At 36.4% G+C, this 20921-nt stretch overlaps 1 protein-coding gene across 2 annotated transcripts; it reads right to left on the minus strand.

Moving 5' to 3' along the window:
* Positions 1-226: 226 nt before the first annotated feature.
* Positions 227-20683, minus strand: LOC136825328 (uncharacterized). Of its 2 annotated transcripts, XR_010849304.1 has the most exons (9): positions 20136-20683; positions 15875-16009; positions 15522-15616; positions 13518-13689; positions 13028-13178; positions 8624-8745; positions 7621-7944; positions 2502-4878; positions 227-2457 (listed from the first exon to the last, which is right to left on the minus strand). XR_010849304.1 is itself a non-coding variant. In XM_067081505.1 (8 exons), the coding sequence occupies exons 1-8, from the start codon at positions 20256-20258 to the stop codon at positions 4789-4791; spliced, it is 1212 nt and encodes a 403-aa protein (XP_066937606.1). In that variant the 5' UTR covers positions 20259-20683; the 3' UTR covers positions 227-4788. The 2 variants fall into 2 exon arrangements, 1 of the variants encoding a protein (XP_066937606.1); XM_067081505.1 differs by having other exon boundaries at positions 227-4878.
* Between the last annotated feature and the right edge of the window lie 238 nt (positions 20684-20921).

A 20921-nucleotide genomic window follows, 5' to 3' on the forward strand; every position in this document is an offset into this window, starting at 1 on the left:
CTGATCGTGACGCTACAGGTAGTACTGTCATCATATTTCATATCTATGTGGTTTCTAATTAAGTGCCATTACTAATTCCAGCTGTATAAATAAATAAAAGATACTGTACTTTGTAAAAATTCTATGCCTTACATGCAGAATTTCTAAAAAAATTAAACTTTCTTTCGATTCGAAAGCTATATGAAAATGTTTCATATCTGTACGGAATGAAAATAACAACAAAATGTAATAAAAGTGGAAATTTATATACTGTAATGTCATAATACATTACCTTTCAAAAAATTATTCTTCCCCAGTGAAAACCTAGATGTTTAACATCTGAAGCCTTCAACTCAGCAACCAGAATCTTAGCACAAGTTTAACCTAGCAAATTGTAGAGTACAGTAATCATGAATAAATGTAGTAATCAAATACACGTAATTAACAATACATGTACATATAATTTAAAACCATTTGTGTTTAACCTAGCATATTTTAGAGTACAGTAATCATGAAAGAATGTAATAAACGAATACAGGCAATTAACAATACCTATAATTTAAAACCAACCTCAAAAACAGTCAGTGAAAAAATGTCAATAATAAAGAATGAATGATGGAAATGAATTACACACCTGTTAAATAGCTTGTTAGACTATCCAAGTCTGATTATTACAGGTAACTAGAGCCATTCCAAGTTAAATTATGTTTACCAATCTGTCAAGAAATGCTAACAAATGACAGCGAAGAATATGCCTTCCATCATTCATCCTTTACAACTCTCAACATCAGCCAAAACATCCAGTGAATTTTCATTTGTTTAGGAACATAAAACCACATTTTTGGCTACGTGCAATATCATCTTTAGGAAAAAATATTATAAAAACTTTTACAGAAATTCTAATAATACAAAATGAGTAAAAAAATACTGTTGAACTTGAAGTAATTTACTTATTATTGAAATTATTTTTAGTTTATCTTGCACAGAAGATAATAAACATATGAGATCTCTTACTGTATAAAGATTTTTCCAACAAACCTCCTTCAGAAATCAGCAAGCATAACCACTTCAGTCATATTTATAGTGCAAAGATGTAACCTTCAAGAATGTTTAATCCATAAGATGGATACTCAACTGACTTTACCTTGTTCATGGATACTCAACTGACTTTACCTTGTTCATGATATATCGTAACACACGAGTTGAACTCAAAGTAATGTATGCTAATATCAGAAAAATATAAGAGCATTAAAAACAAGTGTTTGTAAGCTGCCTGGATGGCTCCAAAATGCTTTAAAAATTTCTTATATTAATACATGACTAGATAAGACACTACACAAGAGGGTAACATAACTCGGGTTTCTGAGGCCGAATAGTATACCTGATCAACTTCAGTATTTGTGTTCAACGTTTTACGGATGAAAATATTTCTATACATTTGTGTTTTAGAATCTGCAGCGAGAACCACAGCAGTAAACTTTTATAATCTCTCCAAAGGTAAAGACTGATTTAGTTGTTTCATATTTGTTGTCACAGTTATATGGCTTCCACATTTAAAAGAAAAAAAATTTCAGCTCTCATGAATAATGAAAATCAACCCTAAAGTATTAACAATAATAATGCTGTACTTACTTTAACATGAACATTCCTACTGTTCAGGCATACTTTATACAACTGGTTGCAGTTCATGATGACAGGAAAATTACATGGTAATTTGGCAACACTTTTAGCTAACAATAAATTTTACTAAATAATAAATTATTAAAATTTTTACACTTCTGTTTACATTATATAGAATAAATAATATCATTTCATAATAAGAAATATCCTGTACTAAAAATCGTAAGATGCAACAAATCCACGTACAATTCAACAATGTGTGATTTGAAAGTACAGCAGAAACATAGTCAATAGATATTCCATTATTTGAAACCCGCAACAAATTCTTTGCACAATTCACTTTCCTTATAAAAACACAGCAACAAATTGCATAAAAGAAATGACCAGTGTTGTGTTCAAAACAAACAATAGATGGACGGACATTATCATCCTACTGTTCTGTATAATAGTGCATGTTATTTTTCCGAAACATTACCTACTTTTCGCTTCGCAAGGAAAAAATAAATTATGGTAACGGATATATCAAACTGGGTTCTCTATTTATTAGGGGTCAGTTAGAGAAATTTTATCAAAATTAGCAATGAATTGCATAACTGTAAAGTGTTGGCAGTAACATAGCGCAATGATATTCCAGAATGAAAGTTGCAACACAGTTGTTACAGGACACTCAGAGTGTTGAAGAATGTATACTGCTGATTTTATACACACTAAAGATTCAGTATCTGTCAAGACTGAATTACAGGCAGTCCCCGGTTATCGGCAACCTCAGTTACCGGCAGTCCGGTTTTACAGCGCTTGTCTAGCGACGACGATAACCAGATTTTGTCGCTGATAACCGGTTATCGGCGCTGATCGCCTCTTATCGGCAGCGCTGATCACCGGTTATCGGCAGCGCTGATCACCGGTTATCGGCAGCGCTGATCACCGGTTATCGGCGCTGCTAACCAGGGATCAGTGCTATTATCGCCGATTTTCGGTGGTCGTCACACCGTCGGGAACGGAACCCTGCTGATAGCCAGGGACTGCCTGTACCTGAAGCTTGTTCATGACTAAATTATCAAATACAGCGTATCTTTTTTATTAATTTCCGTGTACTGCAGTGTACTGAATTGTAAACATCACATAACATTTACAGGGCAAAAATGAAATATAAAATAGAATTCACACAAATTCTCAATTGCTTAGGTACATTGATGGCCAAATAACCTGGAGTATTTATGATATTCCAGCTCTTCTTTATAATGGTCTGTAATTTTACTAGAATAAAAGCTACCCAATATCATTTAACGTACAGATGACAGAGAGGTAGCCTCTGATTCATTCCAATAGAGTCTTTAAGGGCTTGTAGCTTTTAATGTACCCATTCACGTGACTTCATTAACTATGAAGTCATTGCCTTCTGGATTCTGAGGGTCTTGTCTTGTGCTCTGGTTCACATTGAATTATACTGTTGTAACTATGCAATGTGAATTATGAAAGAAAACCAATATCGGATAATTTTCTAGAACACTAATACTAATTCATTAAGATTTGGAAGTGCAATTAATACCCCCCCAAAAATTTCCAGTCTTATCAACTCTGTAAATGCATAAAGTGAAATCTTAAAGTGAAATAAACCTATATTTTTTAGTCCTTGAAACAGACTGTAACTCTCTCAAAAAAATAATAAAGTGACCATCATACACTTACTTCTTAGAAAAAGTTAAGTATACCTTAGTTTAACCAGACCACTGAGCTGATTAACAGCTCTCCTAGGCCTGGCCCAAAGGATTAGACTTGTTTTATGTGGCTAAGAACCAATTGGTTACCTAGCAACGGGACTTACAGCTTATTGTGGAATCCGAACCACATTATACCGAGAAATGAATTTCTATCACCAGAAATAAATTCCTCTAATTCTTCATTAGCTGGCCAGAGATTCGAACTCGGGCCCTGCAGAGTGCTAGCCGAGAACGGTACCGACCAGTCCAATGAAAAATCTACTTACTTCTTGGAAATTCATGTATTTGCCAAAATTGTTAGTTTTTCTTAAATAACTAAGACATGGTATGACAGTCTGAGGTAAATTCTTGGGCAATTGCCTGCACTTGCCCCAAGACACCATGAAATAACTGCGTACACTACGAAGATGGAAAATTCTTCACAGGAAAATCAAATATTTAGTATGCCTCAAGCATTCGTAACTGTTTTGTCAAGTTCTGATTAAAAAAAATGATCTCTTAATACCTACATAAGAGCCAAGATGAGATAATTATTGGTCAAATGATACAAAGTCAAAATGCATAGTAGTGATTTTTTTAAAAATCAGATCATATTCTTAATAGAATAAAAAATGTGTGACGTCTATCACAGTTCGAGTCACTGCAGGTTTGGTTTAGCTGTCAAGCATGGGACCACAGGTTTGGAAAAGTCAGTTCCAAGTCACTGAATTACATTTAAAGAATGAAAAGTCTTTACAGAATAAAAACTACACAACTGCACGTCAGCATCTATGCCCATAACTGGTCATTACAGTATATGTTTTCAGGGCTCTTTACAAGTTTTCGTATTTGTTTATCCAAAATTTCTGCATTCCGTGGGATTATGCAATATGTACTCAGCTCATTTTTCTAATACAACAACAGCTGTATTACCAGTTTTACTTTTCTGAAAGCACATTACCTTTTCCAGATTGACTGTAAAGATAAACGAATATGTGAAGAAAGTTTTCAAAGTCCATGAGTCAAATACCGCATGAAAAAAAAAAGGAAATACAAGTACTTTGTTTGAACTATGACAACCATACTAGGAATCTGGCCATAAACAATAAAGGAAACTCTTAGCACAGCTCATTCTCAGGAAGAAGCAAGACCACACGGTGGAAACATGCAGTACAGTATTTCCAAATATTTCATTCCACACATGCATGTCATTCCTTCACAAAGTTGCCTTGACACAGTAATCGTGACACGGTACCATTTTTCCCATTTACACCAGCCCAGCTTCGAAGGCAAGAGAAAGTCCTAAGAGTCTCAATAGTAACGGAAGTATTTTTAAATACGTATCAAATTCTCCACATCGTAAGCATCACTCCTACTCCCACATACACTCATTAAAATCAGCTTATGTTCTGGACAAATATAAAATTCTAAATACTGTACTAATTATCACAAAAAAAGAACCTTCACGTCTGCTCGATACAACAGACATTTACCCATTTTTAAGTTTGAGAGTACGCTTAAGAAGCCAGTTTAGGCCTCTGTGAACACCAACGAGTGACTTCACCTCTACCTCACATATCTGTAACAGAAATGCATTGATTACATACAAGGTTGAGCATAAATAATTCTGCGTATGCATGTTATACATAACATTCATACCTATATAACAGTTATTTTTGTAAGAAGAAAAAAATTTGTGGAACTGAGTGGTTAACAGAACTTTAGCTGAAGGGAGAAGTTAATTATATATGGCAGTACAAAGAGTATCCCGAGCCACTGGTTTAATATTTGTTAATCCTGTATCACACCTGCAAAGAAAACCTTTACTGCCTGAAGACAAGATTCTTACTGCATTTTACACATATGCAATACTAATTTTTTGCTCAGTCTTATGAATAAATAACAGCTTGCTTAAATTTATCATTCCATTGCAGAGGAAGAAAATTTACTTGAATAAGAAAAATAAGGAAAGCTCAGCACTGTTAGGAATGCCTTTACTCAATTTCCAGGTAGTATATTACAGAGAATACCATTGGCCCCATAGTTCCTTGCGTGGTGCAATGTAGGCAGTACCTAGAAGTACTGCATCTCTTTTGCCTTGGCTGCATTTGCTTTATCTTGATAATTTTATCTATCTACTCATCTCCTCCACAGCTGAACAACTTCTGTAACTCTGTCTTACTCCAATGTTCACTCTTTACTTATGAGCAAATCCTAAGGAACAAGTAAACAAGAGTCAAGAAATGTGACAGTGATTTGTTAAACTACTTTGCAATAAAAACACTTATTATCATAAAACGGGTTAATGGGAACACTGAGGGGTTTGTTGTAAACTGGAACTGAAAATGGAACAAAAATAAAGACAGAGAACCAGACAGCTAAGTAAGACAAGACTAAAGGAATGAATGGAAATTAGGACTGCAGCTGTAGTCCACAGTACACTATAAAGATGCTTCACTATTATCTACAGTGTGCCATGCAAGAGGAATAACAACATCTGGCACCAAAAGGTAAACACTGGACTAGTATGGCAAAACCAATGCTACATAATTGTGCAAAGGAAACATGGACAGGGAGGGGAGAAACCTTTATCAAGGTTATCTTTTAGGCCTCCTTAGTCAGCTTGAAGAGGGGTTATTGTATTTGCAAGATTACTGTCTCAAGTGGAGGCCCTTACTCCTGCAATCCAAGAGTGGTTGAAAGAAAGTTGCGTTTTCCTCAGTGGTGAACAGATATTAAAAATGGAAAGGAAGAGGCTCAGGATATATCTGAACAATATCAAAAGTACTCATTTAAGCAAGAACCTGCTATGTTGTTCAGCTACAGATCAGAATACTGGTACAGTTAGACCTCTTAAAACCCGCATCCTTGGGACCAGGCCACTGCCGGACCCAGAAAGTCCCGGACGACAGAAACCATTCTAAAAAAACCCTCTGTAAACAACATCTTGCCAGTTCACTCCACACACATATTGCTGTGTTATCAAAAGCAGAACAAAGCTTATGAATAATCACTGTAATTCGTTTGGTTTAGTTCCTTGTGGAAATTCTGGCCTGCTCCAAAAGCATCTCTCCAGAAATGCTTACACCTTTACTACGACAGAGCTTAAACCACATTATTAGCGCACTGTTGAATTCTGATCTACCGGCACCTTTCAATGCTTTCTGACACTTCACACTTTTCTGGATTGCATTTCCAGCAAAAACCTAAAAAGCTGCTGTTGTTTCTTTAAACCTACACAGTGTGTGTGTGCACGTGTATGAGAGAGAGAGAGAGAGAGAGAGAGAGAGAGAGAGAGAGAGAGAGAGAGAGAGAGAGAGAGAGAGAGAGAGAGAGAGAGACACACTATTGGCCCTGGTTAGGTTGTTACACAGAAAATCATTTGCAAAAGTCAAGTAGTACAGTTGTATTAAGAATAATCATAATTTTAATAAAAAAATGTTGTTTTACAAACTGTATGCAATTATGTTTCACGCATTATTGTCCTATTATTATCATATTACGATTTACGAACGTAGCGATCAGGCCCCATTTGCATCCTGGTTGTTTACATTTTTTCTTAAAATCATCAGGTGATTGCGTTTTACCAACATCATCACAGCTGTTAGTTGCAAAATGAAACATATTTTGGAGAGTTTTAGGTTTTTGCTGAAAAAAGTAGAACAGAATGGAACAAAGCTTACGAATAATCTCTTTTGTTCGTTAAGTTTAGATCCTTATGCAAATTCTGGCCAGCTCCATAAGCATCTGCCCAGAAATGCTTACATTGACTCACGTTTTTCAAATTGTGAAAAACCAAGTTGGTAAAAGCCTTTTTCGAATGTTAAAAAATTAGTACAGGCAGCCCCGGTTATCGGCGGGGGTTTCATTCCCAACGGCATGACGATAACCAAAAATCGCCAATAACCGAAAATCAGTGAATATCACCGCCAATAAGTGGATATTGACACCGATAAGCGGGGATCAGAGCCTCTGTTAGGTGGGTATTAGCGCCGATCTTTGGTTATCGGCGCCGAAAAGTGGACATCGGCGCCAAAAATCATGTTATTGTCGTCACTAGACAAGCACCGCAAAACCAGATCGCCAATAACCAGGGACTGCCTGTACTGTAAACTGAATGATTCAAAATTAACATTTACTCGGTAACCTAAAACTGAATAGACCAGCAGCTATAGCAAAAACAAAGCATATAGTACTATTTACAGTATCTAGGATAATTTAATAAATTTTCAAAGAGAGTCATGAATCAAACTTATTCACAATATTTAACTCCTCTGAAAAATCAATATACAACTTTGAACAAAGTGTATGCAATACTCACTGCCCAAGGTAAGTCGAGTTTCCCAAGTATTTTGTGCAGCATGGCTGGACGGTGACGTTCCTGACGCTGAGTTTTTATGTGAACTGGAGCATCGTCATCTGACGACGATTCTTCTGTGTTCGGAACTGGGTCATCCATATGCGCTAATAATACCAGAATTGGTGGAGCAAGGTCAGGAGGTATCGTTCGCATCATGGCCTCAAGTTCTAAAACATCTATGGTGTGGGAGCAAGCACCGTTGTTCGACATTTCCACCGTATTGCTCGAGACACACTGACAAGTTGCATCCATGTAGCATATCAAGCCATCTACTCGTGCTACAACCTGTACCAATAAGCCTCAATCATTTACCAAATAAAATAAAATTTCATTTTAATTATGAAACAAAATTATATTCTGAATTGTTTTAAGAAAGATTTTAGGCAAAATATATTAGTAAGCTTCTGAAGTAAGAGCATTTACCCCCAGATCTAGTTCCCGGTAGTATGTTGGTCTTTATGTAAACCATGGCTATCAAATGAAGCACAATTTGGTAAGATGCTGAACACTGCAACTGTCAAGCAGCCCCCTTGTCTATGTAACCTTGCTTGACTTTATTCTAGAAGCTATCCAGTCAAGAGAAGTACAATGGATCAAGTGAATAACTTGTTAAACTATGACAAAGTGCAGTATGGTGTCTAAAAAATATTGAGCATTTTAGAAAAGTCTAAAATCCTGATGAATGAGCTCAAAGTTTAAGATTTTCACTATAGAGGGGGAAGGGGATAGAGAGGTTTAGTAAGCTACCCTAAAGAATTTCTGTTAATATTAAACAATTTAATTAAAATATGAAAATAATTCAAATATCTCAGTAATAAAGGATAAAATTCTTTGAGTTAGACTTCTGAAATTAGAGATACCCAAAAGATTAAACAAAACAGATTGTGTAATTCTTGCAAGTAGAAATTTGGAAAAATTAAATGAGAGTTAAAGGGAACCCACATTAAATTGATCTGATAAATACCTCTGCTACATCAGGATGGAAAGTTGTTCCCTGAGGCCCATCAACCAAAAGTCGAGGTCTTGCTCGCCTTACAGTCAACAGATTCATCAAATGATGAGCATATTTCACGGTGACGCCACCTCCTGCAAAGAGAGTTGAAAAGTTTTTATGTATTCTCTAAATATAAACATTTTATCAATGCTATACCGGATGGTAATGTGTGATGGTAGCCACCTTCAAGGTGATTATCCCTCTCAAAAGTGAGCCCCCTTATAATATCACAATAATCATTGCTTCTTTTGATAGCTAGAGCAGATTCAGTCAATTCAGCCAAGTTCTTCCCCAACTTAATAGGAGGTTTACAGTAAACCCCCTGTATTTGCAGGAAATGCATAACGCGCGCCCCCCACCCCATAACTAAAATCCACGAATACTTAGAACCCCTCTAAAAACATTTAGAACTGCCTATTTTGATAGTTTACAAACAAAATAAACCTTCTAAAAATGCTTATACCTGAGTATTTTAATAGTTTTATCACAAAAAGTGCATTTAGTCATGAAAATGATATGAAAATATAGTAATTAGTGAATATTTCTCAGTGAAAAATACCACGAATGGTCAAATTTTCTGCGAACAATGGGTAGATGCGTTCCACAGAGAAATCTAAAAATACGCGAGTCCCCGAATAATGAGACCCCGAATACGGGGGGTTTACTATATACCTACGGAGCATAAATAATGGAACATATTTTTTCAGAAGTCTGAGTCAGCCTACACAAAATACAAGCATTTAATTTTGATTACTCTGCAGTATAATACTTCAGTCAAATATTGATCAGCATCCTGCATGCCACCAAAGATTAGTAAAAAGTCAAATATTGATCAGCATCCTGCATGCCACCAAAGATTAGTAAAAATGTAATGTTGTGAAAAAAGCATAAATCTATAATGACAGCAGTAAATCTTGACTGCCAGCTTTCTTGACACATCAGGCAGCATCGTTCAAAGGATCAACATGCAGATACACTAGAATACTGGTTTTCAGTAATCAAAATCTGGATCAGTCTCATTTGACAGTTACTGGACTCAAATTTGGACAGATTCTTCCCTGTGAAGAGTCAAAACCTGGAACAGCAAGTCGTTCAATCTGACTGTGCTTCCTGCCAAGAAAGTATTTAGATGACGATATATTTTCTACCAGCAGCTATTTAAATCTGGTCATTAAATTTATATACAGTGCTGTTTTGTTCTTTCCCACCCATATTCTGTATTCAGTTCTGCACTTGCATAAATGATTAACAGAAATACAGTATAACTTTCAGTTGTCTATATACAGGCGGGTACACAATACCTCTTTTGCTTGTAAAAAATACTGTGGTGAAATATTTTAAACTATTTAGCTTCCTGATGGGTTACTAACAATGAAACTCTTCCTTTTATGTCAACTTTTCCTTACTGCTTGCTAGAGACAAGTGTTTGTCCGAGGTGTGTTCTAGTAGTTGATCAAAGTATGTTTGCTATTTAATAATGCTAAAAAAAGGGTGTTTCTGTGATGTTTCCTTTGTCCCAAAGAGGTGCCATCAACATAGTTCCTATATGTCACCATCACTGTTACTGTACTAGTAATGCCTGCTAGTAACAATATACAGTATCTAGCTTAATCACATTCTACATGTCTAATTGTACAGTACTGACTGTTAAGAAAATAATTTTTTTCTCAAACCATGAGAAAGAGAGAAACTGAAGTCTCCAAGTTCCCTTCAGTTTTTTAAACTGGCTACCTCTCAAACAGACTGAGTTATTATTGAGCAAGGGGTCTACCGCCGTCCAGATGAGTGGCGTTATATTTTCTGATGCAAGGAGGAATGTCAAGTGATCAATGATCTATACTCCTCACTGACTAATTCTAGGCATGTTGCAGATCCATAACTAGAATTGTACATAATCTACTTCGGGTGTTTACAGCTCCTTTGTTTTTTTCCCACATGCATCACACAGTATCAAGTACAGTACTGTACTCAAATACAGAGTGCCACATGATTGTTCCTACTCAGCCTGCCTAAACACTCTAAGCATACTAAGCTGACCTTTTGTCAAGATATTCAACTACATACATCACGTTTTCTGTTCCTCCATGAGAGACAAAACATTTAGCATTTCATAACTATATTCTGGACATTAAAAAGATGCTTGTCATGTCAAGATATCTCAGATCTGTGGACTGGCTTGGTGCTTATCAGTACATTACATTTCCTGTGACTCAGGCTACTGTGTTCCTGTAATAATGCCTTATTATAACTTCTAGTGACACAGCATGTTTCTCAAGTTTTCATGTCACAGGTTTCTGAGTCTTTGTCCCACAGTTGTGGAATATCTGATGAAGCCAAGATGGTCCTGTGGACAAACACTTTAGTCCATTCCTGTCCCTTGGAATCTATCTATGGCACATTAGGTTGGAAACACCATCTCTTGAAGGTTATGTCACCTGAGGTACTCAGGTGCTCATGCTACCAACTAAAAGCATCTCAACTCCAGTAGCCAATGCCTTTCTGTGACTTGTCTTTAAAATTTTCTCCATAAAAGATATACGTCAAAAGGTTTGGAAATACATATCCACTGCTATTGCATCTCCAAGACCTAAGATGGCCGGAGAAAATTATCAGGAGACTCTTTTCATAAAAAAGTCTTAAATCCCAATAACATCAAATGAACTGAGGGACTATTAACTATCTTTTCCTATGTGTAAATAGTCGACCCCAACTATTTGCGGTTCAGGATTTGCAGATTCACCTATTCGCGAATTTTTTCTGTGGAACATAACCCCAAATTCACTGTGTATTCATGTTCAGATAAATGCATACAGTTAGCATGTATTCAAGCTTTGTCAAAGACTGTACAAAGGAAAAGTAATACCTGAAATTCAATCGTAAGATATTGGCCAGTGAAATGATGGTTTGGACAGGTGATGAGAAGGGGTGGGGGGAAGAGCAACTGGTTGGAGGAATGGTAGAAATAGAAGTGGTAAGATATCACTCAATAAAAAGGTTCAGAGATCTTGGAGAAAAGGCAAATATGAAGGCTTGGACCAGATGATGATTTAGGCTGAAAGTGCCTAAGACAAGAGTGAGAGAGGAAATTGTGAAACATGAAAGCCCCATAAAGGGAAAACCTGATTTAAATATGATGATGAACTCTCTCCTGATAGAGAATATAAATTGTTTATAATAATTACTTACTTGCTTGGATATGATGTATGAAGTGAGATTACGTAAAGGATGTCACTGTATTGTACTTTTATAACTGTGCACACAATAACAACATGGTCAAATAAAATGCTTAAAAAATGTAATACTGTTAAATGACAATGTCCTTGGCAGTAATCTACTTGTATTAATCAGAGACAAAAATAAACAGTGAAACACTGCTTAAGAGTCAGACTCGGTAATTGCGGAAGATCTCAATTTGGAAAAAGAACTAATAATCACTAAATGGAAAACAGCAAAAAAATTGTAATGTATTACCACATAAGTCAAGCACTGAAAAAACAGCTAACACCAGGCATCTGCCTTTCTATCGTCACATTTAACAAAAATGACAAATGCCAGCGCAACATCTGCTTAGCCTAACTTTATCATTATTCACTTTATCCTAAAGATGCATAAAATTGAGATGTACCAAAGACTGAAGCTAATATCTTTTCCATACCATACGATAGCTGATGTTTGTATTATCGTAGCTAAGGGGACCCCTCCTAATGAGAGACACTCACTAGAATGTGTTAAAGTTTTTGCCTGTTAATGAATATTCTCAACTAATAAGTATACCTTAGTTTAACCAGACCACTGAGCTGATTAACAGCTCTCCTAGGGCTGGCCCGAAGGATTAGATTTATTTTACGTGGCTAAGAACCAGTTGGTTACATAGCAACGGGACCTACAGCTTATTGTGGAATCCAAACCACAATATGACGAGAAATGAATTTCTATCGCCAGAAATAAATTCCTCTAATTCTTCATTGGCCGGTCAGGGAGTCGAACGCTGGGCCAACAGCGTGCCAGCCGAAAGCTCTATCCAACCCTCCAACGAAGAACTATATATTCTCAACTACAATATGCTATGGTGGATAGAGTAGTATATGTACAGTAAAATACAAGGTTTATAAAAAAAAAGTGAACAACAACTGTATGCTCAAGAACCAATAATAAACTACAGTATTAAGAGTAGTCACTGAATATCATTATATTTGTTTCACAAAAAAGTACTGTATACTGAAAAAAGCTCTCACTATCCTGATGTGTTGGATCTCAATAAGCACATAAAATATGCTCTGATATAGCTAATCATTTTTGACATACTGTATATGTGACTCCATTAACTAACATGGTGCACAATATGAACAAGTAAAATACAGAACGGTTTCATACCAACTCCTCCTGGCTTTCCCTTGACCAACCCAACAGTGTCAAAAGTTGAATCCTTTGAGGCGATAAAACTTAACGCCAATTTCTTGGAAACTCTTGTTTCTGGTGTTCCAAACAGCAGAAATGTTGGGGCACCTTCTCCTTTGGAAAATGGCTGAAAACAAAATTACAACTACAATTACTCAACACAGTGGCCTGGGTAAAATGTAGTACTGTAATCATAAATTGAAACACTTAAATCTTATGAATGAATGGGCTCTCCTGAGTATTACAGTTAATAGTTGCATAAAAAACGACACGCCATCATATATTACTTAGTTGCTCACAGTAGCTATCAGCATTGGCTATCAGTCAAATACTGCTACGGTACTTGGAAGGTAGTCAACTTTCAAAACTGTTTGCCTTATGTTGTTCTGCAATCCCTGCACAACAGTATACTATATTGCACTTGCCTAAGCAAACCAAAACGCCCTCTCAGTAATGTATTGCTTACATCAGACGGAGAATTTTGTGTCGTTCCACTGCTGAACATGCTGAGAATGCTCTCTACCAAGTCACTCAGCCCTGAGGATGAAGGCGGAGTTGCCATTTTAGAAAGAAGGTTGCCAATGTCAAGGTCCTCATGGTTTTCATTAATACTGGAATCTGGGTCCAAAATTTCATACCTGTAATAAAGTTAGCCAAGTGCACTTATTAATTCAAACATCACAGCATCATTCGGGCAGAGTATATTACACAATGATTTTTATGTAAAACTAAGATTTTTACTAAGAAAATTCAATATATATGAACTATGAGTCTCTTGCTTTTCTTGATGCCTGAGCACCCAGACAGAGCAGGTACTTGCTGAAGCATTACATTTATAATTTTGTCATATTTTCATATTATAGGGTTAGTTTTGTCCACTCTTTCCACTCTGCTCTGTTTGAATTCCTACCTGGCCCACGTCTTTTTCTATATCCTTTTCCATGATCTTCTGGGCATTCTGTATGGCTAATAGCCTACCACTCTCAAACCTGGCCCCCTATGCAACTGCTCCTCTATCCCATCCTAATTATGCGCTTAGCCCTGCTAAATAGCCCTTTCAATGGGAGTTTATATATTTGCACGGAAAAGTGCAGTCCTTGGACTGCCCAAGTGCATGAATGTCTCTTTCCAGAATGCTAAATCTGGTTGTCTAATGTAGTAAACTATACACTTGAAGCTTTGTGTCTAAGGTAGTCATGAGGAGATCTACCCTGGGTAGTCTCCAGTTATTCCATAGTTCGCAGCATACTCGTATGGTAAGGACACGTCTGTCTCTACTGAAAGAATAATTGACAAATTTAAGTTTTTCTATTAAAGCTCCAACAGTTACATAGTAACTTCCTGCTCACTATATCATTAGATGATAAAGACTATCCTCTTAATGGTAATAATTTGATTACCTACACTGCTTGAAGGGCAGCACCCAAAATGAAAGCTCCTGGTTGTTTTAAAACTGATACTGAATTATTATCTCCATTTCTTCTCTATAAATTCATAATCACACCTCCTTCCTTATGAGATTTTGTCTACATCGTGCAAAAAATTTACTTCACGCTAGAGGAGTACAGTAAATCCTGAGCTATTTCAGTGTTTGGTGACAATACAGAAAAAAAAGCATGTCACCATTCCCACATACACCATAGGTCTTACAATACCACTCAGATCTGATAAGGAGAAGCGTGTACCTGAACAGGTATGAACCACTTCCACATACCATATTTCAAAAACACAAAGTTCAATAACCTGGAAAGAGCTATAGTAATACTTTGAAAGCATGTGAATCATTATCAAGTTCTGTACAGTAAACACTAACCAAAAAATCATGTAGTTATTGACACACAGTATATTTAATTTTTCAGGATACTGCAATTTTTAAAATACAAATTATTTCCAATACTCAAAAAGAAATCTTGCCGTCTAGTATATCAGGGATTAATTTTAGCCCATAATTTTGGGAAATGCCTTATACAATAAACAATGTTTACACTTTAAGGATACAGTACTACTAACTACTGCAGTAGCTACATACCAAAACATGATAACCTTTCATCTACCACATCCCTTGCAAAATTTCAGTTTATATCCTAATAATATCCCAGTTTCAGACACAGTAAATAAAAGAAAAAGGTTAATCTTATGAGAGAGAGAGAGAAACATTCATCACCACTAAGGCACTAACACTTCCGAGTTGCATTCATAATAAATATCAACAAAATTTTGCAAAAGAACTAAAACTACAAAACCATGAAATGTTTCAACATTTATCTGAAGTTTAATAGTTTTTTTTTTAACTTTTAAGGACAATCAATCATATTTATTTATCCAGAGATCAAAAACTTCTATAGGACTTATACGATATGGCTGTCTCCTAACACAATTTAAGAATTACTTCTTTAAAAAATAAGGTAAATAAATGTTACAATATAGGATACCCTTCAAGGGAATCTCTAGTGATGAAAAACATACTCACAATAATTTATTGTTGACTAGTAAAGGATCACATATAAGCATGTCAGCATGCAAGGGCGGTTCATAATTTGGTCCGACAAGTGCTAAATTTATAACCTGCAAAATAGATATTTTAGTGAGTGTCAAACACGTACAATAAAGGCCAATGATTAATAGTTACCAATTTACAGAATTAACTTCTATAGTTTCCATATACTGATAAATGAAACTTCACCCAAACTATTTGAAATTAAACCTAATAATTATATTCATTATAAAATGCAAGCAATTTACATATCTAAAAGAAAAAAAGTTTCAGAATGTATTCCATTACTGTAGCAGAGAATTACAGCACTAAATTTTAGAAGCTTCTACCTTGGCTCTGATCCACAACTTGCTTCTCCACATAACTTGGTCTCTGGACATGTACCAACCATCTCTGCACGTGAGAGCAAGTGCACGAGTATCTCGTAAACTTAGATAGGAAACAACCTTCATGATCACAGGTGGCTGAAACAGAATTTCATAACTATAGTCATGGAGAAAGTTTTTTGAAAACATCTTATGACAGTACTGTGAATGTGCATTTCAGTAAACAATGCAACTGTCTAGTGTAATTGCAGTATATTATTATTTTATTCTCTTTTACACATTATTTGAAACTTCTAATAACCACACATATTGTGTATGAATGGAAAATGTAGGAATATAATTGAAAAATGATCTATTCACAATGAGAGCCAATTACAGGACCTGTATCTACATATATAACTAATATCAGTACAGTAATCTGTAGCATACAAGCCAGAGTATTCTTCAAAGTCTAATTCCAAATCTAAGGTCATAAAGCAGCCAAACAGGATGGCACTTGAGCAAAAGGAACTATGACACCGTATAAACTTCTACATTCTATTTTCAGTGCAGGGCATCATAAATTTTCAAGGTCTAGGGCCCTAGAAATAAAGACCACTGCAATCAGAGCATCCTGATCTGGTCAACTTGGAAAGAAATCTACTGAAGACATACATTTGTTTATATGATTTGTTGTGCTTGGTGATCCGTTTACAACTATAGTCAACACAATTATCGAAATGATCTTATTAAGAAGCTCAAGAACAACTCCCAGTAAAAATGAGTCACTGAAATAACTCTTTCAGTATTCATAGTGATAAGGAATCTCAAGGGCTCTACAAATGTAGTGACTTTCTCTTTCAATTCAATGATGGTTTTTCCAGTAAGGAAAAATGCCTGGGAGGAGTGTCTGATATTTTACCTCATGAAAAGATGCCTCAAATCTCTTTAGGACTTTCTAGTAGCTGCTACCATTCATGAATACAGTACTTTGCATATGTCAGAGATCTCATTTTTTTTTTTTTTTTTTTTAATGTTTACTACTCCAGTTAGCATTTTATTACATATGGACAGAATCACATTTACAAGTGCAGTGTCATTTTGAGTGGATGGCTGTTTTACTACTGCAATATGCATTGCTCAGTACACCTTAATGGTAATGAAGATTCTTTGCAGCCTCCCATTAACACAGATTCAATGCTTTCCATCTTGAGTTTTTCATCTATCTCTTCCTACTTAGCTTTCAAACCTGTATTTTTTAACCTCTAAATTATAACTACCGCCTTCAGACACGCACTAAAAGACTCTATAGATGCTGTTAAACTAATTTACAATACTAAGTCAAGATGCTATCTGTGGCATTAGATGTTTCAATAGATGCCTGTAATACACAGAGAACAGCACCACAAAGGATGCCTGTTATTATAAGATTTTATTATGTACTTTATATTCAGCTTTGTAGTCTTCCTTTCCGTTGTTTCCTCATTCATAGACGGTCATTCAGTTCCAAGGAACCTTTCTGGGCTAGCTCGTGACCTTTTGTCTTTTCCCTAAAGAATTAAAGCACAATTGTACAGTGCTATATATAGTCTACCCCTGCCTATTTGCAGTTCCGTATTCGCGGACTTCTCTATGGAACATATATACTGTACACATTATTCGCGGAAAATTCGCCTATTCGCGGTATTTTTCATAGAGATATATTCACAAATTACTGTATTTTCATATTTTCGCAACAAAATGCACTTTTTTGTCATAAAACTATTAAAATATTCAGGTATAAGCATTTTTAGATTTTTTTTGGGGGGTGTTTTGAACTATCAAAATAGGCAGTTGTAAGCGTTTTTAGAGGGGTTTTAAGTATTCATGGATTTTAGCTATTTGCGGGGGGTTAGTGGTACGCATCCCCGCGAATACCGGGGGTCGACTGTAAAGTGCAAAGAGTATCTGTACATTTTCCTTTCTTTGTCATCAGAAAACACTCCAAATTTAGACCAGCTGTCATCCAACCCAGGGCCAGCACCTCTCACCACTGGCTGTCATTAAACTCAGGACCATTGTCTTGATCTTTAGTCAGAACTTTCAGTCTTGACCTCCACAAATGTTACTGCCATTTTTGATGTTATGGATATTATACATGAAAAATAATAAAACAACTAAAAACACATTTCTGCTTGCATGATTATGCATTTAATAAACATTTGCAAGTCTTCTCTAGGCTAGCTTCCTCTCAATAATTAGTAGTACATAAAAAGTCAGCTTGTATTATTCAGGCCTAAATTAGCTGGGCCATTTTTGGTATTTTACCTAACCTGTGAATTTATCCAAAATATCTGAATGTGATATTTAATCCTTAAATATATATTGTAACTGATGTCTGTTGTAGGCAATTATTTTATTACAAAAAGAGCTACACCATGAAAATGAATGGAAACTTGTGGTAATCAGAGCACATTGACAATATTCATTTATAGTAATTACACTTGCAAAACCTTATCACATAATTCATGGTGTTCATACTCTATTTCAGAGCAAATTATTTAAGAAAATTTTTATTTTCTTAGCAAAAGAGGTAATCTTTCAATTTAGTCTCTGGTTTCTGACACCATCATCACCAACACTGTGTGATACAAAGGGTCTCAGTGAAATTCCATAATTCATGTCTTTCTTGTGCTTTATCTTCCACAGATTATATCTTAAAACTGTGCATCTCATAGTTACCATCCAATTACATCTGGGTGTTCTAACTTTCGTGGTCTCAACAGGAACCCAGTTGACACCATCTTATATTATTTCTGGCACATTCAAATACTGTATGATATAATCTTAATCAGCCAAGGCACATCCTGCATCTTAAGAAATGCAAACCTGTGACCAAACTTTCACATATGTGTCCTTCATTACTTATTCCAGTTTCAGTAATTCTTCGACAAGTTTGTTTTTAGCAAACACTGGTTGGCAAGGCAACCCACATAAATAACTGAAACATATTTACCACTGATTATTATAACTAAAGCACTTGAAATACTACAGACTGGGACAGGTCACTTCACGTGACCAAGGACAAAAGAAATGCAGAAACTTTGACGCAGATCCATGGACACCCAGAGGTCTGTGTCAGGATCTTCTTTGCTGTCATGAAAATACAGAAAGCTGCCAGGTGTTTCTTCAGAGGACTATCTTACATCTGTTAGGGATATCCAAGATCAGGGAAGAGCTGGTTACAGTCTTAGCCTACTTAGGGAGAAAAAGCTTACTTTTACAGGATTGATATATCTACACCTTGATGAGAAGGGTAAGCTTTTGACATTTATAGTGCCGTTGTTCATGGCACACAATGCTTGACAGGATTAACCTCACCTAACCTGAGATAGGTCATGTTAAAATACATTTGGCTTGTGATTGTTCATCTGCACTACAGCCTAAGGGACTTGAGATTATTTACTCCTGGGGTATTTCTAAATAACTCCGCACGGACTGTATGGAACGGTTCCGCAAATACGAAAGTCGTTAGGGAGCCATATGTTCAACGAGGGATTGACTAAGGAAATCTATTATAGAAGGAACCATACTAACCTAGTGTACCCTAACCTAACCTAGTAGACCATGTTACTTAGCCAGGGGGCTCTGCTCCCCAGACCCTCCCCCAGTAAAGGAAACCACTTTTTACCAAAAGTTTCCCCATAACATTGTGCATGAGCAATAGCATTCCAGGATGGCCAGCATACAAAAACATAATCAGTTCTGAGGTTAATTACAGGTTAATTGCAGTCCACTGGCAAAATATAATGGTAAAATCTTGATAAGCAACCAAAATACTGTAGGAAAAATCAATTTCCAAAGTAATACCCGACGAGGAGCTAATACTTAGTTATACCCTTTTGACATTTACAGATTAGTTGTTCATAGCACCCAATGCTTGACAGGATTAACCTCACCTAACCTGAGTTAAGTCACGTTAAAGTACGTCTGGCTTGTGATAGTTCATCTGCACTACTGCCTAAGGGACTCGAGGTTATATACCCCTGGTTTTGGTGTTCATCAGTCCAGTTATTGGGTAGGAGATTTTGCAAGGCCCGCTCCCATCTTAAACTACCCTGACCTCGGCGAACTTTGACCTTGGCAGTGCAAACTAAGAAATGACCTGCATAAACCTAACCTGGTCAAAAAAAAAAGGTTTAACCTTTAGTTTCCATTGATAAATCCCCGACAGACAATAGAGAGATTCTAAGCATAAATTAGCATAGATTACGCCACGTTACCCAAACACCTGTACCCTACTTACAGGTAAGTCAAAGAACCCGAATGGCTGTTCCTCCTCCGAATTCAGAGCAACCTGAGTGTAATAATCATCTTCGGGGATGATGTCCACGTACGACTGCCTCTTGTACACCACCACAGACGTCATCACGACGGCGTATTGCAAGTTAAGAAGCGGGGCAGTGTCTCAGGCGAAGTCGGCGGGACTCTGATGTGAGGACGTTGTTTTGCATTTGTTGTTGTGACAGGCGAAGTTGGCAACGGATCGGCAGAAGACGTAGGTGATGGGATGTTGTTGTTGTAGTCGTCGTCGTCGCAGCGAACGCCTCCACTTCACGATAACATACTTCAGGGATCGTTGGTATAACGTGTTTACCTTTTTCGAAGGTTTCGTGAATGAGGCATTTACTTGGTTTCATTGGAGATTTGTCATTTTATATTTTCCTGTTATTTTTTAACAGGTTAATTTGAGCTGAAATTCCATCGTTCGTTGTAGGTTTCACGTTGAAATGTGAGGCTCCTCCACGAAGCATTTTCACCGAGAGTCTGTTCCGAAAGGTTTTAAGATGACGCAAAAGGGTACCTCATCAAATTGAGATAACGAACGTACTTATACCTGTTAATAAGGCATTCACTTTTTTTTTTCATTGGAGATTTATATCTTTAAATTTTCCTGTGGTTTTTTAACTGGTTAATTTGAGCTGAGATTTCATCATATGTTGCAGTTTCACGTTGAAATGTCAGGCTCCTCCACGAAGCATTATCACCTGGAGTCGGTTCCGAATGGTAAAGGTGACGCAAATGGGCACCT

The sequence above is a fragment of the Macrobrachium rosenbergii genome, chromosome 37 (genome assembly GCF_040412425.1).
Source record: "Macrobrachium rosenbergii isolate ZJJX-2024 chromosome 37, ASM4041242v1, whole genome shotgun sequence".
In the NCBI taxonomy this organism is placed as follows: domain Eukaryota; kingdom Metazoa; phylum Arthropoda; class Malacostraca; order Decapoda; family Palaemonidae; genus Macrobrachium; species Macrobrachium rosenbergii.